The 26378-nt window shown below is 40.6% G+C and overlaps 1 protein-coding gene and 1 pseudogene across 3 annotated transcripts in view; one reads left to right on the forward strand and one right to left on the reverse strand.

Moving 5' to 3' along the window:
* The first annotated feature begins 249 nt into the window (after window positions 1-249).
* LOC102472102 (histone H2A.Z pseudogene) lies at window positions 250-3858 on the forward strand (annotated as a pseudogene).
* A 9908-nt stretch (window positions 3859-13766) lies between these two features.
* RLIM (ring finger protein, LIM domain interacting) overlaps window positions 13767-26378 on the reverse strand; it is a 35741-nt gene continuing 23129 nt past the window's right edge. For all 3 annotated transcript variants that reach the window (XM_014583013.2, XM_027767173.1, XM_006165650.3), the window contains 3 exons: window positions 23671-23863; window positions 20257-20340; window positions 13767-18277 (listed from right to left, as the gene is read on the reverse strand). In XM_014583013.2, coding sequence (XP_014438499.1) covers window positions 16704-18277; window positions 20257-20340; window positions 23671-23839 — 1827 coding nt within the window. In that variant the 5' untranslated portion in view covers window positions 23840-23863 and the 3' untranslated portion in view covers window positions 13767-16703. The remainder of the gene's footprint in view (window positions 18278-20256; window positions 20341-23670; window positions 23864-26378) is intronic.

A 26378-nucleotide genomic window follows, 5' to 3' on the forward strand; every position in this document is an offset into this window, starting at 1 on the left:
GGGCCAAAGAGAAGGGCAAGGAGGAGAAGCAGGGCAGGACCTGCAATGGCAGAGATGAAGGTGGTGAGCCAGGGAGACCAATAGAAGAGAGACTGATACGAATTGCCCTCAGAGGAGTAGTGCTCCTCACACTCTAGAAGACATTTGCGAAGCTAGCTCAGGATGTCCCTAATGACCCCAGAGTGGTTGGTATAGAATTGAGGCTCAGGCCCATAAAGATGGTCCATAGAAGCCTGGCTGGATTGGGGGATGAAGGACAAGGTGTTTTTGAATGGTAAAAACAACGCAGGGGTCCTTGCCCCAGACATAAAGGCAAAGGCCTGTAAGAACGGCCACCCTCTCAGGTGTCAACCCAGTGATCAAGGGGTTGAACCACAAGGGGATTGTAAGTGCCAGCAGAGGAGCAGGCACCAGTGGTCAAGAGAGGATCCAGGTGTAAGAGGGAAGTTTATGTGGGGAGAGGAGAGAAGTATCAGGAAAGTCAGTGCAATTTGACCTTGAGGCTATCTGGGGAAGGCTGAAGTCCTCATCTTTGGATCCTGGAGGCAGTGGTGTCAGGGAGCCAGGCAGTAGGCTTCAAGTGGGAGCGATGAATCCAATGATGCTTCCCAGTAACCTTGACAACAGAAGGGGTGCTCAAGACAACAGTGAAAGTTCTGTCCCAGTGGGGTCAAGGGTGCCAGGAGTGTGGTGTCTGACCCAAACCGGGGCTTTCAGGGTCCAAGGCCGGCTGTGAGGATGATGTAGACTCTGTAGGGGCCAGGCAGTGGAGTGGTAAAGGGAGTCTGGAGGAACTGCTGGCAGTTGTTCCAGGTAGGCTGATGGGTGAAGAAAACAGTCTCAAGGAGAGAGATTAATTAAACCTTGTGGGTTTTGAGAGAAGGAGGGATTCTGGTTTTACCAGTTTACAGGTTACTCGTAGAGAAAGGGAAATAAACCATAAAGGGAATAAACCATCTGAACTTAGTTCAGAGAGTCCCATTGTTTGAGGGGAAAAACTGGCAAGGGGGCCAAGGCCCCTTGGGACATGCTGTCCCTCTCAGCTGGTTTCCTGCACATGGAGGAGTCCTTAGGTTCTGGCCCATAAGTATATTCAGATTGAGTATAGGGAGGACCGAAAGGGTCATCTCCGTGGGCAAGAGGTGTAGTTTCTGGTTCACTTGGGGCCTCCTCCTTTAGTTGCGGAGAGGTGGCCTGAATACCTAGTCTATGATGACCCACTCAAGGGCCTTGGGGACTATTGGCCTGTCATTTGGTAATGGCAACTACTTGTAGGCCAATTTTTCTTCCTCCTGAGTGTAGGAGGGCAAGGATGGGAGGACAGAGTCTGGGGCAGCTGTAAGAATTTTTAGTTGTTGGCATGACTGTACTTTAAACAAAAATAACCTTAACTTCTGATTTAGACAGGAATTAATCTTAGTCACTTTAAGGGTTACCTGAGGCTTGTCCAGTGAGATTGTCAGATGTCCATGGGGAGCTGTAGGGGTCTTGGGCCCCATCAATCCTCAGTTTCAAAGGCCAGCATGGACTTCAGAAGTCCCGAGCTCCCTTCAGAGCTCAGTATATTCTGTCTCTAGCAACCAGCTCCACACTTGGGGAAAGGTCCCAGTGGGGAACATGAGGATGTCAGTTATGGGCATTGTTTCATGCCCAGGCTGTCCACTTTGGAAACAGAGTTTCTTTCGAGGCAGAGGCTCTGATCAGGCTCCAGATCCTGCCCTCGAAGAAGTTCCCAGCTTTCAGGATTACTACGAGTGACTACTGGGTGTCATTTAAGTGAAAGTTAAATCAAAGGTTAAGGTGCATTGTCAGTTTGTTATAACATTTTTTGAGTTATTTAAGAGAATTGAGAAATTACCCCTCAGAAGGATAACCATCCCTTCTCATTTATTCTCATCTTGGAGGCTCCAGATCCTGCCCTCGAAGAAGTTCCCAGCTTTCAGGATTACTACGAGTGACTACTGGGTGTCATTTAAGTGAAAGTTAAATCAAAGGTTAAGGTGCATTGTCAGTTTGTTATAACATTTTTTGAGTTATTTAAGAGAATTGAGAAATTACCCCTCAGAAGGATAACCATCCCTTCTCATTTATTCTCATCTTGGAATTCTGAACATGCACATGTATGCTCCTGGCATGTTTTTCAAGCTACCATGTCCAGGACTCAAACTGTAGAGTCATCCATGTGGGATCCAGTGCCTTAACCACACCACCTGCTAGCCCCCTACCCACTTTATTTTTTGCCATAGAGCACATGTATCCACTGGAGAGAGACAGAGACAGTGAGAAGGGAAGTGAGAAATCACCCTTCCAGGAAGGATGGCCATGCCACAATCCCTTCTCCTCCATTCTTTTCCTAGGATTTTATGTACACATGCACACATGCCTGGTATGATTTTCAAGCCACCAGGTCTGGGACTTGAAAGGCAGTTGGCCATGTAGGAGTCTAGCATCTTAACCACCATGCCACCTGCTGGTTCCCCCTACCCAGTTTTTTTTTGTTTCAAGAAAGATGCTTTTGCTATAGGCTACATGTACTCACCAGAGAGTGATAGAGTCAGAAAGCGAGAAATCACCCCTTAGGGAGGATGGCCATACTGCAATCCCTTCTCCATTCTCTTCGCTGGATTTTGGGCATGCATCCACAGGCATCCAGCATGAGTTTGAAGCCACCAGGTCTGGGACTCAAACTGCTATTGTTCTAGAACTATACTGTCCAATATGTTAGTTACTAGCTACCTGTGGTTATTTAGCTTTGGGTATATGCCTCATCCAAATTGCAGCATACTTATAAGTGTAAAATATATACCAGAGTTTGAAGACTTGGAATGAAAAATAAAGTGTTGTGTGGAGTAGCAGTAAAATGTAACACTCTGCAAGGTAATCTCATATGGGAAGGCTCCTGCTTTAAGTCTGGAGACCTTCCTGAGTGTTCCTGGCACATGCGTACCCATGATCTGGACGGGTTGAAGACTGAGGTGGACTGTGGTATCAGGAACCTGTTGCGGGGTGTATATACATGTGTTCTTTAGATCATGAAAAAAATAAATTTAGGAGTCAGATCCCAGCAGTCTTAATCATGGTGCAACAGAGTAGGTAGGGATATCTCACTGTGTCTGACTAGCCTTTTTTGCCCTGTGTGAGCTTCAGCATAATTCAAAATGGCTGGCAGTAAGGTTGTGACTCTGGAAAGGCCAAGACAAAGTCAGTTTCCTGCTTGCAGTTCCCAGTGGGCTGTATTCACAGACACCTGAAATCTAGGATGACCAGCTGTGGATGTATGGGAGCAACTGCTGCTGTGTACAGCAATGCGATCCTAGAGTACCTCACCACAGAGGTACTTGAACTGGCAGGAAATGCATCAGAAGATTTAAAGGCAAAGTGTTTTACACCTCATCACTTGCAACTTGCTATCTGCAAGTTGAGGAATTGGACTCTCTTATAAAGGCTACAATTGGTGGTGGCATCATTCCAGACATCCACAAATCTCTGATTGGGAAGAAAGGACAACAGAAGACTGTCTAAAGGATGCTTGGATTCCTTATTATCTCAGGACTCTTAAATACTATAACAGCTGTCCAGTGTTGATTCCAGTGGACGGTATCTCTGTGAAAAACACATTTTTGTAACTTCCTTTTTGTAACTCTATTTGAGCAAGTTGGAAGTTTAATTAGCTTTCCAACTAACCAAATTTCTGCACTGAAGTCTTAACTACATTTGTTACTGTGGCTTCAAAGAATCTGATTACAAAGTAGTGTGTTTTGAGTTGACTGCTTTTTTTTAAGTGATTTTTTTTGGCTACAGTGCATTTTTGCTCTTCAGAAAAAGAGACAAAGAGAGAGGGAAAGTGAGAAATCACCCTCCAGGGAGATGGTCATGCTGTAACCCCTTCTCTTCCATTCTCCTCTTGGGATTTTTAGGCACACATGCATATGTGCCTGGCATGTTTTCAAGCTGTCAGATCCAGGACTAAACCATGCTGTCTGCCATGTGGGATCTAGTGCCTGCTAGCCCTGATTGTTTTTGAAAAAAAAAAAAAAAACCTGGATTTTAATTGTGATGCAGAAGTTACAGTAACAAACATTTGGTTTTGTGCAGACATTATATCCACTATGGTGGATAGGCTCAATAAAGGTCATATCTGCCCCCTTTCCAAAAAATAAATAAATAAAAAAGATGGGACCAGCAGTTAGCATAATGGCTATGTTGATGGACTCCCATGTAGTAGAGCACGATTTGCATCCCAGACCTGGTGGCTTAAAACTCATGCCGGGTGCATGCGCGTGCGTGCCCAAGATCCTGAGAGGAAAATGGAGGAGAAGGGATTGCGGCGAGGCCATCCCCCCTGGGGGGTGATTTCTCGCTTTCTGTCTCTCTGTCTCTGTCTGTCTGGCGAGCGCACGCGCCCTACAGAAAAAAAAAAACTCCCCCCCCCCCAAAAAAAATAAATAAAAGCCAGATCCCACATGGTTGACCCTTGTTCAAATGTCAGCCCTGGAGGCTTGAAAAACATTCTGGGCACTTATGTTTGTGTGCCCAAAATTCTGACAGGAAGAAATAGAGAAGGAATTACAATGTAACCACACCCATGCAGGGAGGGTCTTTATCCCTCTTATTCTCCCTTTCTCTCTCTGGTAAGCACACATGCCCTCTGGCAATTAGAAAAAAGTCATGGGGTCAGGAGATGGCATAGTGGTTAAGGTACTGGACTCCCACATAGCCAATTGTGGTTTGAGTCCTGGACCTGATGGCAGGAAACTTATACCAGGCCCAGGCACTTGTGCATGTATGCCCCAAATCCCAAGAGAATGGAGAAGGGAATGCAGCATGATCATTCACTCCAGGGTGTGATTTCTCTCTTTCTCTCTCTGTCTCTCTGGCAAGTGTATGTTCCCTATAGCAAAAAAGATCTCTTTAAAAAAGTCACAATTTCTCACTAATAATTTTTTATACTGATTACATATTGAAATGATATTTACTTCATTAGGCTAAATACATTATTAAACTTAATTTTCTTACACATTAACTCTAATAATGTGGTTGCTGGAATTTTTTTACATTACATATTTTTACTGGACTGTGCTATTCTAGAATATTTAGCCCATATAGAAAACCAACTGTAAAATTTATTTTTAAAGTAGGTACACCAGTCACAAACACTGTCCCCTGAGAAACTTGGTGATATTCCAGAGGCTTCAAGTCCCAATCCTGCTCAAAACAAAGGGAAGGAAAACCTAGGACCAGCACAATGCCTAGGATCTAGGGGGAGCATGATACACATTTACCTCTTATCAGCTGAGAAAACAAACTTAAAATTCTGATGAGCCTTGTTTACCCCATTGCCCTTTACAGGTCCCCTAAAGTATCATACTAGCTCTAGCAGCTATGATATATTTGAATGGAGGTGAATAATTATAGTATGCACATCTTGTTAACGGATGGGAGAGTGTCGAGTTGTGTTGTGAAGTCCTTGGTTCTTTGGGTCCAGATCACTAAAATTAGAGATCTGTCCCTAGGTGCAAAATGAAACTGCAACCACGAATAAAGTAGGTAGAAAAGAAGATTTAATAGGAAAGAAGAGAACATATACCCAAAAGTCTCTTGGGCGGGTAGGTTTCCAGGTGGCAGCCGTGCTTGATACTGGTTATTACTTTTATTACTAGAGGTGATTATGAATATTTATTGGTGGGAGGTCTGTCATACTACCTATGTCCTTCGTTTGAATTTGAATCTGTGCGTTTTCTCCTGTGCTTGCACACTTTTCTCACAGGTAAAGAATGAGGAATTTGATTACCTAATTGTGCATGCCCAGTGTGAGTCAGGTTGTTTAATTAGACTGCCTAATTAATTTATCGTCCTAGTGGGAATTAGGGCGTTGACCAAAATGCTTACTTGGGGATTAGGGTGTTGACTGAAATTCTTGCTTGGGTCTTTTTGATAAGAGAAAAAATCTACAAATCATCCCTGTGTGCTTCCCTCAGGCCTCAAGGAAGGAAGATGGCAAATTGCTTCACCCTCTTGGCGCCCAGGGCTAGGTGAGCCTTTCCCTTTTCTCTTAGGGCTGCCTGCTCATGACTAACTGCCTACCACAATCTCTTAAGGTTTTGGTAATATTTTATTTTCTATTTACATGTCTCTTCCCTGAAACATCTCTGCTCCTTGTGAGTGCAGATTGACTTTCTACTTGTGCTTCAAATATTTAACAAGGTGTTATAATCTTTTCAAACCTCATCAGTCATTTACTTATCATAAACATTACTGCACCTATTTGGAAATACCTTGTCATTATCTTTAGAGTACATAGTACATTCCTGAATATACTATTCAGCGACAAATTTCTGTCCATTGAGAAAAAGAAAATTCTTGGTAACAGCCAAGGTTCATCTCCAGGGTGGCAAGCAAATCAATTAACAAACTGAATAGGGTTGTGTCTCTCAGTAGTTCATAAACTTGTTTCTAATAGTAATTTAAACACATTCCAAGGACCTTCTGAACAGTGATAACATTGTTTTTTTTTTTTTTTTGAGAGGTTTTTGCTATAGGGCGCGTGTGCTCACCAGACAGACAGAGAGACAGAAAGCAAGAAATCACCCCCCCAGGGGGGATGGCCATGCCGCAATCCTTTCTCCTCCATTATCCTCTTGGGATCTTGGGCACGCAAGCACACGTGCCCAGAGTGAGTTTAAGCCACCGGGTCCAGGACTGTAACCACGGTCAACTACATGGGAGTCCAGTGACATAGCCATTACGCCATCTGCTGGCCCCAAGTGATAACATTCTTGGAATGCCTATGACTGGCCAAGGCAACTAACCCTAAAGGATATATACCTGGATGACAATAACCTAGCTGGCATACTTTAGAAAAAAGTCAGCTGAGGGACCAGCAGTTGGCATGATAGGTATTTTGCTGGACTCCCATGTAGTCGACCATGGCTCGAGTCCCAGACCCAGTGGCTTAAACTGACACCCGGACGCATGTGTGTGCGTGCCCAAAGTCCCAAGAGAATGGAGAAGGGACTGCAGCATGGCCAACCACCTGGGGAGTGATTTCTTGCTTTCCGTCTCTCGCTCTCTTTCTGGTGAGTGCATGCACCCTATAGCAAAAACCTCTCTAAAAAAAGTCAACTGCAATGCACTCATTTTATATTTCAAATCATGTTGTAATTGGGGCCAAGCACACAAGCAATAAGGAGCCAAGATCACCATTAAATATGCTCCCAAACTTTTATTCTAGTCTATTTCCAGATTTTTGAAAATGATTTTTGAAAAACATCTTAATAACTTTTGCCCTAGGGCTGATTATGAGATCAAAACGCTTGCTAAAATGAAGGTTCATATTATATTTATAGTGCTTATGTATACTTGGTAAAGCCCAAAGTGATGATTTATTTTAAAATTTTGCTAGAGGGTGCATGCATTCATTAGGATGGGGAGGAAGGGGGAGGGAAAAAAAGACAGGGACAACCATAGTCAACCATGTTGGATCTACTGGGTCATCAGGAAAGTTACATGCATTTTTTTCATAGAAAAGCAAATCATGACTTTAACAACAACCTAATAGCTGCCTTAACCACTAGGCCTCAAAATGACCCAGTAAAGCCCAAAGTGATATACTGAATTTAAAATATATGACCTTTAAAATTTCCCTCAGAAGAAATAATGTGCCATTTTTTTCTTGATAAACCAGCCCAAACTGATGTTTAGTCTAAGAATTTATACCTCATAAACAATCTAGTCTAAGGCTTGGGATAAACAGTAAAAAGCAAATCAGGGGCAGACATGTACAGTGGTAATATAACTGGGTCCACATATAAAGTCCCAGGTTTGCATCCTAAGGTCTCCTGGTACATGCCAGGCACATGTATGCGTGCCCTTGGGCTGGCTAGGGATAGGAGTGGATCTGGTATGAAGACCTATGTGGGAGCTACCTGTCTCTCTCAAGGATGAAATAAAATTTTTTTAAAAAAAATAATTATTTTATTTAACTTTATTTTAATTTGACCAGAGAAAGAGAGAAAGTGAGAAAGCAAGCCGCCAGATCTGGGACTCGAACCACGGTTGGCCATGTGGGAGGCCAGCGCCCTTAACCACCATGCCACCTGCTGGCCCCAGAAGAAACAAAGTGTTAAAGAAAAGCACAAGGGGGTCAGTCAATGCTGTGGTAGTTAAGGCAACTGGATCCCATATGGCCAACTTTGTGGTTCAGGTCCTGGACCCAGCAGTTTGAAAAATACTCCAGGTGCATGTGAATGAGTACCCCAAATCCTGAGAATGGAGAAGGGATTGCAGTTTGACCATCCCTACTGGGAGGAATGCTTTCTCACTTTCCCTCCCTCTGTCCCCAGCAAATGCACACACCTTATACCAAAAAAATTAAATGAAAAATTAAGGATTTAATTTTCTCTCTCATTTTTAAAAATTGCTACAGGCCACATGTGCTCTCCAGAAATGACAGAGAGAAAGAGAGAATGTGTTCATCAGAAATGAGAAAGAGAGATTGAAAGTGAGAAAGCAACCTGCCGGGTCCAGGACTCCAACTGTGGTCAGCCACATGGGAATCCAGTGCCCCAATCACCATGCCACCTCCTGACCCTGAGAGCCCACTTTCTATACGCAGCACTTAACTGCTGCACTATAGGTACACCTGTATCATTGAATGCATCACAATTTTGTTTGCCTTATTATTGACTGCTGTTCGAGTTCTGAACCTGGTGGCTTGCTTTCTCACTTTCTCTCTCTGTCCCTCTCTGGTCAAATTAAAATAAAGATAAATAAAATAATTCTTTAAAAAAAATAAAAGCACAAGGACAATAAACTCTAGAATCAAACATGAGTGGAAATACTTTGTCACTTACTAGGTTATCCTGGTCAAATTACCAAACATCTGTATGATGGGACTTCAAAGAGTTCATGGAAAAATGAAATTAAAGTATGAGGTTACAAAAAAATGTAATTCCAGGGACCAGCAGTTGGCGTAATGGCTGTTGCTGGACTCCCATGTAGTCGGTGGTTCGAGTCCCAGACCAGGTGGCTTAAACTCACACTGGGTGCGTGTGTGTGCACACACAGGATCCTGAGAGGAGAATGGAGAAGGGATTACGGCATAGTCATACCCCCTGGGGGGTGATTTCTCGTTTTCTGTCTCTCTGGAGAGCGCATGCATGCTATAGCAAAAACCTTTCCCCCCAAAAAGTAATTCTATGCAGTTTTCATTATACGTTTGCCACAAACTTTTTGAAGACTCCTATTATCTCATTTGCATCACCTATAAAACAGTAATACTTCTACCACTGGAAGGATTAAATAACACGGAGTACTTAATACAAAGCCTGACTGCAATCTGCAGTTTAGCTATTTTTAATATCGTGATTGGCAGTCTTGGTGTAATGGTTACATTGCTGGACTCCCACATGGCCGACTGTGGTTTAAGTCCCAGTTCCAGAGGCTTGAAACACGTTGCGTTCAGATGCGTGTGCATGCATGCAGTATGGCCAAGATCCCGAGACGAGAATGGAGAAGGGATTGCGGTGTGGCTATCCCCTCTGTGGGGTGATGTCTTGCTTTCTCTCTGGTGAGTACACATGCCCTATAGGAAAAAAATCTCTAAACAAACAATATAATGATTAGCAGTCCACTTGCAAGGTCATAAAATTTAGATGTTTCCTGAAAGACAAGACCTCAAAGAAACTAGACCCTAGTTTTCATATTTTTAAAAAAGATTTATGGGAGCAGCAGATGGCATAATCGTTCCATCACTGGACTCCCACATAGTCAACTGTGGTTTGAGTCCTGGACCCTGTGGCTTAAAACTCATGCCAGGTGTGTGTGTGTGTGTGCCCAAGATTCCAAGAGAATGAAGGGATTGTGGTTTGGCCATCCCCCCGGGGGTGGAGGGTGATTTCTTGCTGTCTCTCTCTAGTGAGTGCACACATCCTATAGCAAAAATCTCTTTGAAAAAAATTGTTTAATTTTGTTATCATTTTTAACATTTGACCAGAGAGAGCCAAAGGGAAATTGAAAAAGCAAGCTGCCAGGTCCAGGACTTGAGCCACAGTTGGCCATGTGTAAATTCAGCAATCCTAACTGCCATGCCACCTACTGGCCCCATAGCTTTCGTATTTTTTAAAATGACCACTGGGGTAGACAGGTGGCACAGTGAAGGTGCTGGACTCCCACATGGCCGACTGGTTCAAGTCCCGGACCAGGTGGCTTGCTCTCTCTGGTCAAACTGAATAACAAATAAAATTAAATAATTCTTTAAAAAAATTTTTTTCCAGGTTTTTGCTATAGAGCATGTGTCCTCACCAGAAAGACACAGAGAGACAGAAAGTGAGAAATCACCTACTCCCAGGGAGGATGGACAGGTCGCGCAGTCCCTTCTTCTCTAGGTATCTTGGGCACACATGCACATGCGCCCGGCATGAGTTTAAGCCACTGGGTATGGGACTCGAACCACGGTGAACCACATGGGAGTCTAGTGACATAGCCATTACGCTAACTGCTGGTCCCCAAAATTTTATAATTCTTTAAAAATATTTTAAAAGTAGAAAATAAAAATTACTAGTTAAGATTGCAGTTCTAGACATCTGGGTCCTTTCCAATTACTTTTTCTCCAAAAGATGCCTGGGCCTTAGCTTATGCTGTCTACAATACAAACTTCTTTGTGGTGGTATTCAGTTGCAAAGAACAGAATTATAAACAATAAAATCAAAACTCTAGGAAGGTCATGAGGAGAAGAATTGACCACACCAAAACTATCTTGAGAGAGTGCCAAAGCCAATGATAAGAGAGCTCTACACATCAGAGGAAATCAAACTATAAAATTCAACGCTAGCTAAAGGAATAGTAAGGTGAAGTCTTTATCCTGGGATCAGAATGAGATGGGTTACTTGAGACAAGGATATCTTAGTGGCTTACACAACATGTTTAAGGGTCTGCACAAGCACACATGCATACCCAGATGTTTTTATCTACATAAAGGCCAAGGCAAGGGAATGGTCAGGGCAATGACGAGAATACAACAGTAAAAATGTTCCTAATTAAAACAACATTTACATAAATGTTCCCAGGATTCTTATATCAGAACATACTTTAGTCTTTTATTTTACCAAAGATTAAGCCATCCAACTATATAACACAGATAAAACAGAAGTTATACCACATAAACCAGTATGTACCTACACTGTGCAGTGAGAGCAATCAAAATCAAGGTTGGATTATAATTCCACTTGATTCTAAAAACCAAGTCTATTTGACAATGGTTTGAAGCAATAGAACTTTTACTAGATTCCCCCTTTTAAAGAAAAAACCCAAGGAGAGATGATCAAGCACAAATGATCACTTCATGCATTTTATTGATAGTCTATATTTTAAATCTGCAGTATGACATCTTACATTGGGGAAAAGCTTCTTCCTAAAAGATAACTATTAATAATCAAACCAGCTTTAATATGACTGACCTTTCAAGGTCTTGTTTTGCATTAAACAAGTTAATTTTTAGCAGGTGTAAGAGCACTGTACAAAAAAGAAAAAAAAAAAAAGAAATCCGGGTACATTCTCAAAATTTATTACAGGGCTTCCCAACCAGGAGTCTGCTGGATAGATATTGAAGGGAATTATGTTCAGGTTGAAATTAAAAGAAAATGAGAAAACAGATAAAGCAGGCCAACCAAATTTACTTCACTTTGTGCTCCTCTTTGCTTTTTTGAGTCTCTCCCAGAGGTCAGGAAGCCCTGGTATAACAATCACTTTAGTCTATACAGAACATACATTTATGTGCTTCATATTCAAAGACGTAAAGGCAGCCTTTGTTAATGTTCTCCCTCCAAGTTCCTTCAGGTTCTTACAGTCTTCAGAAAGCTTTCCAAGAATGCTGCCCAGTCCTTTATATGAATCCAAGTAAACATCTATACCAAAGCAGCTTTTCCTGGGAGAAGATAACAGGCACACATACACATAACCAGGCAAACTGCGTACCTACTCAATTTGATACCTGATCACATGGCCCTACATCTTCAAAAGCAGCACTGGGACAAATGGAGCTATCAAGAGGTAAAATCCAAACATTGGACAGTTAAAACATACAAATCCATCAGTTAAAAGAATGTTAGTAATGGGCCACCAAATACAGAGTTTAAGGCTGGGCAGCTGGTTCAACCATACCTTGGTACTGGAATACATCTGCAAGATGAGGAACAGATAGAGGAACCTTTTACTAATGAGGCACAGTGGTATGATGGGGCTCACTTTAACTGCAAGTCTTTAAGACATCTACCATTCAATCCAAGTGACAATAAAGTATCTTGTGGAACTTTAGGTAAACAAATCTTAATTTAAAAAAAAAACTACTGTAATTTTGATTACTTGAGGTATCTATCCGTTCCAGATTTGAATCAAAACCTATATAAGCATTTACAGAATCGTAAAACTGATATAAAACTGATAAAAACTGTTTGGTTATTATCCCTTTAGAATTCTAACACCCAAGTGAAAGCTCTGTTCTATGCTGTAAACTTTTATGAAATCACTCACTTGGGAGTTTTAGATAATATTTCAGAACTTCCTTAGTTAAGGACAAGAATTCTTAATTTCAGAATGCTAAAAAATGTAAAGGACAGTAACCGAACTCAGAGTTGTTCTTTAGTCGCTTATTAAAAATCTGATTTAAAAATAAGTAAAATATTAGTTCCTTGGAACTTGTACTTTTACTTTCCAAATGAAGCATATTAATGTTAATTTACATTTTCAATTTTTTTTCAAAAGCACACAATTTACAAGTTAACTCAATGAATCACAACACTGTTACTGAATATTAAATATACTGAATTATACTATACTTAATTAAAAAACCACACCTGCCACTACCTTGTGCCTTATCAATCTCGCATTACTAAGGTTTAAATAAAAAACCCACCCCTGACACTAACTTGTGCCTTATCAATCTCGCATTACTAAGGTACAGAATACTTCAGAAAGTAACAATCAGTGTAGTCTTATAAGACTAGGAAAGAATAAAAGTGCCCTGCACATGTGGCTTCTATGTATTTATTATTGGTAAAACATCTGATAGGGAAGCCAGTAAAATAAACTTTTTAAGAAGTCAAATAAGGCAGATGATTTTTTTTTTTATTCACAAAAGAACAAAGGAGAAAAAGGGGGGGGTAATAAAAATACCTCCATCTTTAAGAGAAAATTATCCACAACCACCACCAGGTGCCACTGTTTCCTAGCAAGCTGTAAAAATGGCCTTTCAAAAGGTATTATGCAACATTTACCTCCTTATCACCACATGGTTATTTTGGGAACTAACTGAAAGTCATGGCTGATGCTTGACCCATCTCATGTTGTGGACACCTGGGAAGCAGGTGGTTATATACAAAGCATATTAATGATAAATAACCCTTTGTAAATATGAGACACTGACACTAGGAGAGAATACTTGGCACAGAAAGGACACATTTTCCAGGGTGGGGTAAGAGGAAACATTACTTGAAGGAACTAACACTTTTAGCTAATCAGTTTCATCTTAGTCTGGATGAATTCCAATAATCATGTTCTTAAAGAATGTGTCTATCTCCTGGTACTAAAATTCTTATGAACTGTACAATTACCTACATCCCAACATTAATGTGAATTTGATCCTCACCTCCATTAATACCACTGAAGTAAAACTAATGTGTTCTTTTATAAGCAAATATTCCATATTCACATGGGTATCTCCTAGTGTTGCCACAGATAAAGTCTGCAAACTTTAAAAAACATAACTTCTCAATTTGGTTTCTAGTACTAATAAATCTCAACCTTGTCAGCTGCTTGGAGTTAAACAAAACACTTCAAACATATTAGATTAGTAAGTGAATTTTTTAAAAAAATCTGAAATATTCAAGGAAATTTAGGTTTTAGTACTTTCCCCCTATGCTTTGAACAATGTAATCTCCCAATATTGTTTTTTATTCTTATTACTGCATGAAGTTCAAACTAGGTCTTAAAGACAGAACTTTTCTGTAATAAAGAAAAAGTGCAAAGATACAAAATGAAATGTAAAATCTTTTGCAAGAAAATGCTCCCTCAAGAATAGGTGTTAGGATGCCAGTGCAGAAAAACAGGATTTTGTTCTCCACTGTACACCTAACACAAATGACCTTGCCTTCAATGTCCACAATGAGTATGTATTGGTCATGGACATCACAAAATAAAAAATTAAGTAGCAAATTCCACTAAATATTTGTAATTCCTTCTACACAATCTGATGGAAATTAGTGAGTGCTATTGATAAAGGTGATCGCATGTACATGTCAAATATGTGCACATTCTACTGAAGGCTAAAAACTTAAGTCTATTTCCAGTGTTTATGAATAACTTCAATACCTACATTCATAACCAGCATTTTGCTTGAGTTACCTCTTAAACTTTAATACTTCACAAATGAGCAATACATCTTGGGAGGTTAGGGAGTTGTTGTCAGTTCTTTTATGTTTAGAATGTGCTGTAGTTGTTTTTAAAGTATTTTAAATAAACACCCCAGTAACAATGGACCATCTTATACAAAGAGAAAAAAGGATTTGTTTCTAACCAATCAGGACTACCCTGCAGATCTGAAAACCGTAGATTACACCCTTAAGAAAGGAGACAAGGAGGCTCATGAATATAAAGAAATCCTGACTTTTACATGGACAACTTTTAAAAAAGATAAAATGTATTACACAAGCGCCATAAACAGTGAAATCTGCTTATATTAAAAAAAATAAGTGAAGCTTTGTTTGGACATTATTTTCTTGCAAGAGCAGTACATATCCTTAGTAAACAACTACCATATTTACAATTTAAATTTCCTTGATACTTAGGTAGGACTGAAAGCCAGAACACATGAAAGAATGAGCTTTGAAATAACCTTTATAGCTAAGTTGATAACAATGAAGGTAGCCAGATAGTTCCTAAAGTAGATTTATTTTGTAGAGTATTTGATAATGTCTGGGTAGTTAGCTCATTTTGTTAAAGGCCAAGGACATGATCAATCCTTCTGTGGCCTGTTAGCTTTTCCCAGAAAAACAAATATCTGCTCCACAGTCAAAAACTAATCCTAACCCCAATGGGCCTCAAAAGAGAAATTAGGCAAGAGTAGTGAGGTTATCATGAATCTATTCTTACTACTAAGAAAACAACATAAAGTGCATGTCCATAGATAGCGAGTCAGCAGTCTCATCTTCAAATATGGGCAGCACAATTAAAACTTAAATTCCAAATAGCCCAACATGACTCACCTTCAACAAAGGGTTAAAATCCCTTAATTCTTCAACTGATCTCTAAATGTGAGATGTTAGGTCTGTGTTAACAGTACTGAAATATCAGCAAGTGTGTACTGGTACCTTAAATGCAAATTTTGAAAGCAACATAAATTTAAGATTTTCCTATTAGCACATACATCTGTACTGTACCACTCCAAATTCTTATGCTAAAGTGATTTATAGTCTCTTTCCTTTTTTTTGAGGAGCAGACTTATAAAACATTAATTTAACTTGTGCTAGGTGGTAGTGGTTTGTTTTTCTTAAACCAAAGTTCTGCCAAATTTGGTGATTTTGTTTCTTCTATTCAAATAGGACAGCACTTTCAAGCTGCTGTTCTTACTATATGAAACCAGTTCACATCTGCCTCTTACTGCCTATTACTTTAAACTCTTCAGAGCAGTTTTCTTTATACTTCCCACCTTTTACATCCTGCCTAAATCCAAGTTGAAATACACAATGCTTATTGTTTTTTAATGCAGTTTGATTCTGCACTGTCCTTTTTTGCATGTCACAGTAGCTGTTCACATACATTAAATATTATAGATATGTTCTGCTCTTGACATCTACACACTCATGAAAGCAGCTTTGTACTTTGTCTGGTGTGTATTTTTCCTATGTTGGCTCACAAAAAGCAGTTTTCTCATTTCTAAGCATGGTACTTTACAATTTTTAATGCATTAATACAACAGTGCATTGGAAAAGTACTGAGCCTCTACAAAATAGCTTTACATTTTTAAACAAATGAAATGTGATTTTTTTTTCCACTTACACAAGCATAGGCTTTTTTAATATTTCCACAAGATAAATATCTCGATTAAACTATAAGCTCACTCTACAGTGTGCCACAGTGATGGGCTTAGGAGATAGTTATACACTTAGAAGATCCTAACCTTAGTGTTATTTACACTGACATGTCCAGTATCACCTAGTCTGAAAGAAGAACAAACAAGATTCAGGATGTGGCTGAATTTGTGTCAACTAATAACTGGGAATGATACAGCTTTAATCACTTCTGATAAACACACTGTAACTTAAGTCTAAATCGCAAATTTCCTTTGCCCCTCTCTCCTACAGCATGGGAAACTCTTAAAGATAATATGAAACAGATAGGAGCCATTGCTAAGGCAGATCTTTTAGATAACAAAGGAGAAACTGACAAGTATATATGGTAAAATATCAGTAAGAGATGCTATCAATCCAACTGGCACTGAAAGCAGATTTTTAGGTCTCAAAAATGTTGCTTTTTAAATATTTCCTTTTATTCTGGAACAGAAATTGGAGATGAGACAATGATTCCTTCGGAAAGCAATGACTCAATTCAGGTTATTACTTTACATTTAAGCACCACTCAAAAAGTGGACATAAAAGTTTCCTGTTAGCCCATCACTTTATCAGCTACACAGCCGAGAGTTCGGATCTTAATTACACAACGCTTTCTCTGTTACCAGACGCTAAGACTGCTCTGCGACAAATAGGACAGGTAGAATTCTCAGATAACCAGCGATCGATGCAGTGTACGTGGTACTCATGGGAACAAGGTAGTTTACGAAGTTTGTTGCCTTCTGTATATTCTGTAATGCAAACACTACAGGTTTTTAATGCATCGTTTTCACCAAAACTTCTCATTGCCAAGTTGTCAATTTGTTCTTTGGTGAGTCCTCTAGGTTGGTCATCATCATCCTCATTTAAGAGGAAAAACTGAGCTAGACTAAGGAAAGGCAAAGAGCCACTTTCATCAAATGTGACTGGGGCCCTATGTCGACCCTCTCGCCTGGCACCTGATGATGATCCCTCATTACTGCCTTCAAATACCTCTGAGCTAGTTTCTGAACCTTCACCACTGGAACTGGAACTAGGACTGGAACTGGAACTTGAACTGGAACCAGAACTGCTACTACCACCAGAACCCCCTCTTCCATTCCGTGACTCTGCCCTGTCTGTGTTTCGACTTGGCACTGAGCCACTAGGCTCTGAATCACTATCACTGTACATAAAGTAGCTCAACTCACCAAAGCCTGTCATTATCTGCCTTAACATTGTCTGAATTGCAACAGATGTAGTCTCACTTAGCCCAGTATTTAAGATTCTACGAATAGGAATTCTGATGGTACTGACATAGGTTCTCACACCTGCCCGCTCAGAACGTGAAAACGTACGCCTAAAACCTCCTCGTTCACTTTCATAAGTGACAGTGTTGTTTGGTGTCTGGGACCTTGACCGAGTTCTGCTTGCTATGCTATCTCTTTGCCGATATTCTCCAGGACGAACTCTTCTTACTTGAAGATCAAGGACGATGGTTGGTGGTCTCTGTCCTGATCCTGTAGATTCACCATTGCCAGCTGTGTCTGAAGAGCCTGCTCCTTGAGAGACATTTCTTGTTCCAGAAGCTGCAAAAAGACCTCTACTTAACAACTCAGGTCCACTTATTTGCTGTCTCAATGTCACATGGTGACGAGTTCTAGAACTTCCCTCAGTTTCATTTACCAACGGATGCTCAAAAGTTTGAGATGAGATACTATGATGAGATCGTCGTGGAATCTCACTCATAGGGTGCAAAGGTGACCTACTTCTTTCAGCTCTTGCTCTGGTTCTCCGATGGTCTGGGCTCCTACTTCTTGCCCTCCTCTGACCTCTAGTAGGTGGAACTTCTCCTGTTAATGCTTCAGTTGAATTTTGTTCTGATCTAGATGGCCTTGCCAATGTTGGTTCAGAACGTGGATTTTCCACTTGCCTTTGGCTGTTCTCTGCGTTTTCTCCACTAGAACGTCTTACAGATGGCTCATTTTCATTTTCTGGATTTTGGCTCCCATTATTACGGTTAACATTTATCTCTAAACTGAATCTGAAATCACCACTGTTTGGATTAGTCCGGCTCACTGCTCTCCAAGATTGGTTTCCTCTCTGCCCACTTCTTGTTGTATTTCCAGTTTGTCTGACAGAGTTAAGCCAGTCTATTATAGAGTCACCATTAGACACATCATCTGACGAGTCTCCACCTGTTTAAAACAAAGTAAGAGGAGAGGGAGAAAAAGGAACTACTAAAATTAGAACAATTATATAACAGTGCTCTGAAACTAAATAATTTTAAAATCCTAACAGACTTCATATTTACAGATTTTTGTAAATTACATTGTAGATTTGTAAGTAAAGACAGGGCATTTTCAATTCTACTTGCAAAGAACAAGCTAATACTAAAGAAATTTAGAAAACTATTTTTAAAATGGATCTGAAAAAAATGCTATTGTCAGAATTTTACCACTTATGGAGCCTAGCATACTACTGTGGGACTCTCAGAGGACTTTTTTTCAGTCTGCTGTCAAAAACACTAACATAATTAGAAGAGGTAAACATTATTTCTAAGCTTCTTAAGTGCCTTTGATAACTCAGGAGCTTATTTTAAAATATAAGACTACTGTAGCTACAGCAAAAATATAAGAAAAGGTTTTTAAGTTTAAAAGTACCTGATTATTTCTGAATGTTATCCAGATTTTACTCACATGAAACTGAAGATCAGATCAAATGAATATATACATATTTTTAATGTGGAGTTGGGACCTTTTATTACCTTTTTTTTTGGAGAGGTTTTTGTTATAGGGCGCTTGTGCTCGCCGGAAAGACAGAGAGACAGAAAACAAGAAAGCACCCCCCAGGGGGGGTGGCTATGCCACAATCCCTTCTCCATTCTCCTCTCAGGATCTTGGGCATGCATGCACATGTGCCCAGTGTGAATTTAAGCCACTGGGTTCAGGACTCAAACTGTGGTTGACTACATGGAAGTCCAACAACATAGCTATTACGCTAACTGCTGGTCCCAGAGCAAATGAATATTCTGAAGTTAGCACAGAACATACAATGGCATGTTCAAAAACCAAGCTATTACCATGCCTCTTAGGTTACAGTCAAACCCCTTACTTCACACTTGAGAGAAGTACCAGACCTGAGGTTAGAGCACTATTTCTCAACAGCAGAACTACTGACATTTTGAGACATTTAAATAGGCCATTTCTCATTGTGTCACAATTAACACAAACATCCTAATGGTGAGGCCAAAAAAAAAAAATATGCTGACATTCTCACCAAATATCAAGAAAATACCAGTTCTTGCTGTCTCTTTTCTTTCTTTCTTCTTTTTTTTTTTGAGAGATTTTTGCTATAGGGCGCGTGCGCTCGCCAGACAGATAGAGAGAGACATAGAGACAGAAAGCAAGAAATCACCCCCCACGGGAGATGGTCACACCACAATTCCTTCTCCTCCATTCTCCTCTCGGGATCTTGGGCATGCACGTACACGTGCCCGGTGTGAGTTTTAAGCCACCGGGTCCGGGACGCGAGCCGCGGTCGACTACATGGGAGTCCAGCGACATAGCCATTATGCTAACTGCTGGTTCCCAATCTTGCTCTCTTTAAAAAAAAGATTTATTCATTTAATTTTATTATTATTTATCTTTATTTTTTTGGAGAGGTTTTTGCTACAGGGCGCGTGTGCTCGCCAGAAAGACAGAGAGACAGAGAGATAGAAAGTGAGAAATCACCCCCCAGAGGGGATGGCCACGCCACAATCCCCGCTCCTCCATTCTCCTCTTGGGATCTTGGGCACGCACGCACATGCGCCCGGCCTGAGTTTAAGCCGCCGGGTCCAGGACTTGAACTGCGGTCGGCTACATGGGAGTACAGTGACATAGTCATTACGCTAACTGCTGGTCCCAATTATTATTTATCTTCAATTTGACCAGAGGAAGACAGAGAGTGAGAGAAAGTGAGAAAGCAATCTGCCTGGTCTGGGACTCGAACCACCGTTGCCCACATGGGAGTCCGACCCAACCACCATGCCTACTGCCAGCCCACCAGTTCTCTTTTATGAGCAGTTACTTAGCCCCAAATTAATTTCTGCCATTTCTAGATGTGGCTGACATTTACTATTATAATATAACTATCATTCCATCCTCTACCCACCATCCCCTAAAGCAAAATATACCTCTATTTTCATCTGAGTTTTGTGGTGGCGGACCCTCTTTAATTTGCTGTAGTCTTCTTAGCAACTCTTCCTCAGTACTTTCACCTGAAAGTTTAAAAATTCTGCCGAATTACACATGAAAATCAGCAACTCATACAATAAACACAAACCACAGTGTAAAGATGTGTTTAGGGGCATAACCATCAAACACTTCATCAAGGACTCAGTTATCTAACACACAATGGTTAGAAAAATGAAGATTTTCCCCCTTTTTTCTCAGTTTTTTTTTTTTTAGAGGTTTTTGCGATAGGGCACGTGCGCTCGCTAGACAGACAGAGAGACAGAAAGCAAGAAATCACCCCCCAGGGGGGATGGTCACGCCGCAATCCCTTCTCCTTCATTCTCCTCTTGGGATCTTGGGCACGCACACACACGTGCCTGGCGTGAGTTTTAAAGCCACTGGGTCCGGGACGTGAACCACGGTCGACTACATGGGAGTCCAGTGACATAGCCATTACGCTAACTGCTGGTCCCTAAGTTTTTGCTATAGGGTGTATGTACTCACCAAAGACAGACACAGAGACAAAAGGAAAGAGAGGGAAAGTGAGAAAGTCCCAGGGGGGATAGCCATGTCATTAAACCCCTCTCCTCCATTCTCTTCTCAGGATTTTGCTTATACATGCACACATACCTAGATGATTTTTAAACCACTGGGTCCAGGACTTGAACTACAGAATCAGCTATGTGGGATCCAGCCACCTTAACTTCCACACCACTTGTTGCCCCCAAGTTACATTTTTTATACATTATAATTTTGCTTTTAGTTTTGCTATAGAGTGTGTGTGCTCACTGGAGAGAGGGAGAGTAAGTTACTGTCCCCCAGAGGGGACAGCCATGCTGCAATCTCTTCTCCTCTCAGAGTTCTGGGCACGCATGTACATGTATCCAACCTATTTTTTAAGTTTCTGCATCCAGGACTCAAACCACTCAGTATGCCATGTGGGATCCAGGCACTTTAACCTCTATGTCACCTGGTGGTCCAAAGCCATATTTTAAAAATAAGATCAACGTTCAAAACATGTTTTTATTTATCTATCTATCTATCTATCTATCTATCTATCTATCTATCTATCTATCTATCTATCTATCTTCAATTTGACCAGAGAAAGATAGAGAGAAGGAAGGTGAGAAAGCAAGCCACCAGGTCTGGGACTCGAAACACAGTTGGCCATGTGGGAGTCCAGCACCCTAACCACCACACCACCTGCTGGTCCCAAGACCAACATTTTTTAAAAAATGAAAATTAAAAAACAAGAAAGAGAACTAGTCTGGTGGCACCATCAGTAGCAAACTGAATTACATGCTAGAAGTCACATGGTTGACTGCAGGTCTGGATCCCCAGATCAGCTTGGAAACACAAGGGGCAGCACATGTGGTTCAAGGTCCTGGTGAGCTCAATGGCTGGGGAAAGGAGACTGTGCTATCTCATACTCTCTCTCCTATGCACATGCTATCATGAATAAAATAAACTTTAAAAAAAGGGAAGAGACCCAGCTGTTGTGGTACATGCAGGAAGGTGCCACTGCAAAGTAGCTAAGGCTACATGGGAAGCTGAGGTTCAGTTCCCAATCCAACCTAAACACAGTGGGGATGATGGTGTACACCTGTAGTTCCAGTTAACTTGGAGACTGGGGCAGGAAGATTCCAACATGATGAGACTATCAAAAATACCAATCCTCCTCTCTCTTCTCTCCCACCCTGTGTGCACTGTCTCATTAAAAATAAATAAATAAAATGGGGACCAGCAGTTGGTGTAATGGCTACATTGCTGGACTCCCATGTAGTCAACCGTGGTTTGAGTCCTGGACCCAGTGGCTTAAACTCACGCTGGGTGCATGTGCGTGCATGCCCAAGATCCGAAGAGAACAGAGGAGAAGGGATTACGGCGTGGCCACCCCCCCACCCCACGGAGTGATTTCTCACTTTCTGTCTGTCTCTCTCTGGTCTTTCTGGTGAGCACACACACCTATAGCAAAAACCTCTCAAAAAGAAAGAAAGAAAGAAAGAGAGAGAGAGAAAGAAAGAAAGAAAGGGGAGAAAAGAAAAGACAGAAAACCAGTGACTTTTAATTATCTGAGATAAAAACCAAGGTGTGCATAGAAACTTAGATAAAATTAACTTCTTGGGTTGACCTCATAGTGCAGCAGTTAAGTGCTGTGCAGAGGAAGCTGGGTCCTACATAGCTGACCAGGGTTCAAATCCTGGCCCAAGAGGCTTACACACCAATGTGCACACACGACTAACATCCTGACAGAGACGGGAGAATTAGAGGAAGAAAGGGCTGTAGCATGACCAGGGCCCACTGATGGATACTTTCTTTCCCTCATGCACACATGTACCCTCTGGCAAAATAAAAGAAAAATGAAAAAAACTTCACTTCTTTGGGAATATTACCACTTACCATTATTTAAGTGTCTTTCTAGTTTACAAAGTGCATTTGCAAACAATATCAATTTTTAAAAACTGCAACTCTGTGAGACAGATATTGTTGACCCATAGTTTAAAATGAGGAAATGGGCTAAGTGAGAGACTGACCTGCCACAGATAACAATTATATAGGGTTCAGAACTCCCAACTAATGCATTCTTATTCAAGTGTTTAAGACTTATTCACTTTCAAAATTTAAGCAACTACACAAAGGTGAAAAGAGGAAAAAGACAGATACTGGATTTTATCTATCAGCAGAATCAAACTGAACTTAGTGAGGTAAAACAGTATAAGCATGAAGTTCTTTTTAAGAGAGATTTTTGCTATAGGGCACACGCGCTCGCTGGAGAAACCCCCTGGAGGGGATTTCTCCTCCATTCTCCTCTTGGGGATTTTGGGTACACCCACACATGCACCTAGCGTTAGTTGTAAGCTGTCAGATCTAGGATTCAAACCATGGTCAACTATGTGGAAATCCAGTGATGTAACCTATATTATCTGTTGGTCCCAAGCATGAAGTTCTAATTCCATTTTACCTAAGGTTACCACTGGAGGATTACAATTGGGATGTATTCAGGAAATCAGGGATGACAAAATAGAGTAAGTCTGTCCAGGGACCTGAAGTTCCATTAGGTATTCCACACTTGGATCCATGTGTATTAAGTTAAAGAAAACAAAGAACAAAAAGATGGCTGTTTCATTCTTTTCAATTTGGCTCATTAAAAATTTATAATTCATGATTTAAATATCTCTAATAAAGGATAATTTCAAATTGCATGAATAGAATCAGGTAATGAGTAAAGCAGTAAATATCATTCTATATCCCTTGTATTAAACAAACATATTTCACAGTGCCTAAAAAAAAACAAATTTTGAAAACAGGTTAGTGTATTTTTATAGAAACCCACCAATTTACATACATAAAACTGTAAGTTATATGCAGCATACCTGGGGTGCCTAGTAAATTGTTATCTCTCATAAGCCTATAATCTTCTTCACTCAGGTTATTTACAAATTGATAGAAAGCCTCTTCCCGATCCAATCGGTCCATCTGACTTCTGCGTTGTGCTGCAGACTGATCGCCACTTCCTTTATCATTAGAATCTGAGTTTTCCATCTTGATGAACAAGTGGAAAATTATCTAAAAGGAGAAAAGAGACCAATCTTGAAAATAGAGTCACTGTGTATTCTATACAACAGTTATGTGAAATTGTGTGAAAATCCAGAACACGGGCTGAGATGTAGATTTTAAGACCTCAACTGGTTATTTCAAGACAAAAAATTGAAAAGCACTGTTATAGTCAACATTCAGTATCCTTGAGGGATTGGTTCCAGGACCTCCAGATACCAAAATTCCCAGAGGCTCTTAAATAAAATAGCATAATATTTACATATAACCTATGCACATCCTCTTGTATGCTTTAAATCATCTCTAGACTATTTATAATGCCTAATTCAACGTAAATTCTTATTTTAAATTTGCTGGAGGGTGTATGTAGAGAGAAATGGAGGGAGGGGCTGAGAATGCACACTCCATGAGGAATGGTCACATTGCAGTTTCTTTCCCTTCATTTCTCCCTCCTTTCTGGATTTTGAGCATGCACAAACATGTGCCCAGCATATTCCTCAAGCCACCAGGCCCAGGACTCAAATTGCACAGTTGGCCATGTGGATCCAGCCACCTTAACCACGATGGCACTGGCTGCCCAGTTTTTACACTTTGAAAAGGTTAAAAAATAATATCATGTGACGTGTTAAAAATCACATGAGATTCATATTGCAATGTTCATAAAAATTTTACTGGAACACAGTTATACACATTAATCTATGTATTGTCAGTCTACGGCTCCTTTTGTGCTATAATGGCAAGGCTGGGCAGTTGTGACAGACTGTATGCCCCTCTCTCATTATTTTGCACTGGTGCTCTGTGCGGTATAAATTACAGTGATATAGTTATAACTTGACAGCATTTCAAGTGCCATGTGTATAATCATACTGTGATATTTTAAAAAATTACCAGTACTCATATCAAAGAAAAAAGCAGACTCTGAATATCATGCTTAAAAAGCATAGCAAAGGGCAAACTATTTTTTATTATCAGATTAAACAGCAAAGACCGCATTCATTATATGGCACTAACTATGCTAAAGTTAATACAATATACAATACATTAACATTAATAAGACTAAACAATCGCAATATTCCCAATTCACAGGAAAGCCACAGAATGAAAATTAGAAAATTTCTCATAGTATATTTCTCCACAAAAATGAAAATAGGGACCAGCAGTTAGCGTAATGGTTATATCGCTAGACTCCCATGTAGTCGACTACGGTTCGAGTCCCGGACCCGGTGGCTTAAAACTCACGCTGTGTGCGGGCGGTGCCCAAGATCCCGAGAGGAGAATGGAGAAGGGATTGCGATGTGGCCATCCCCCCTGGGGGGTGATTTCTTGCTTTCTGTCTCTCTGTCTGTCTGGTGAGTGCACGCGCCCTATGGCAAAAACCTCTCCCAATAAATAAATAAATAAATATAAAAGAAAATGAAGCTTCAGCCAAAGAAACTTCCAAGTGGCTCATTTATTGTCTAAACAAGGAAATCCATTTACCTATAGTGAGCTAGTAAAATTGTGATTGAGTGTAGAAGCTGAAGAAGTAGGTCTAGAAAAAATAAACTTCTTTAAGAATGTTTGACCTTTTTGTGAAAACTTGAGGATATTGGAAGCCATACTACCCATCAACTGAAAAACAATGCGAATGAATGAATGGTTTTATCCCTGGCTCTGAGTCAATGAAGTAACTGTTCAGTTTTTGTTTATGCTGAGTTTGAACTGCAGAAGTAGCCTCTATGAATAATCAGTGTGAAACAACTACAGGTAGGAATATTTCCAAAGAACTTGAGAAAATACCAATTCAGCACAATCTGAAGTAGAACCTGCTAAGATTTGTTACAAATGAAATGGTAATATGTGTAGAGTGGAAAAAGACCTAGTAAAACAAGTTTACAAGGCTTATGAAAATGTAGGATGTTTAAAGCCCATGGTTATCATCATTTTATTCATCAGCAGGTACTCTGGAAAAAAACACCAGATTCTATCATGTTATTTAGCCAACAGTGTCAATGGTGAACTTCACCTTGCAGACTTAACCATCATCAGTTCTATGATTTTTTGTGAGGAATCTTAACTTTATTACACAGCATTTTTTAAAAAGTCTATTTCTATGAGAGACAGAAAGAAATAGCAGCCAACAGGTTCCCCACACAACAATCCACCCCCAGTCCCAGCCAGCCTGTATGACAGGCACACATGCAATCTGGTGTGCCAGGGAGGTCCTGGGAAGTGAACTCTCCCATGTGGCTTCAGTTGCACCACCGCTCAGCTACCACACAACATTTTGATGGCTTTACATTGGTAAAGCTGATTGTGATCTCTTCCACTAAGAGCAAAGAAGAAACTTTTTCCCAGATTAAGAACTGCCCTTGGGAACCAGCAGTTAGCGTAATGGCTATGTCGCTGGACTCCCACGTAGTCGACCGCGGTTCACGTCCTGGACCCGGTGGGTTAAAACTCAAGCTGGGCGCGTGTGCGTGCGTGCCCAAGATCCCAAGAGGAGAATGGAGGAGAAGGGATTGCGGCGTGACCATCCCCCCGTGGG

Source organism: Tupaia chinensis, unplaced genomic scaffold (assembly GCF_000334495.1).
Source record: "Tupaia chinensis unplaced genomic scaffold, TupChi_1.0 Scaffold143976_1, whole genome shotgun sequence".
NCBI lineage: Eukaryota > Metazoa > Chordata > Mammalia > Scandentia > Tupaiidae > Tupaia > Tupaia belangeri.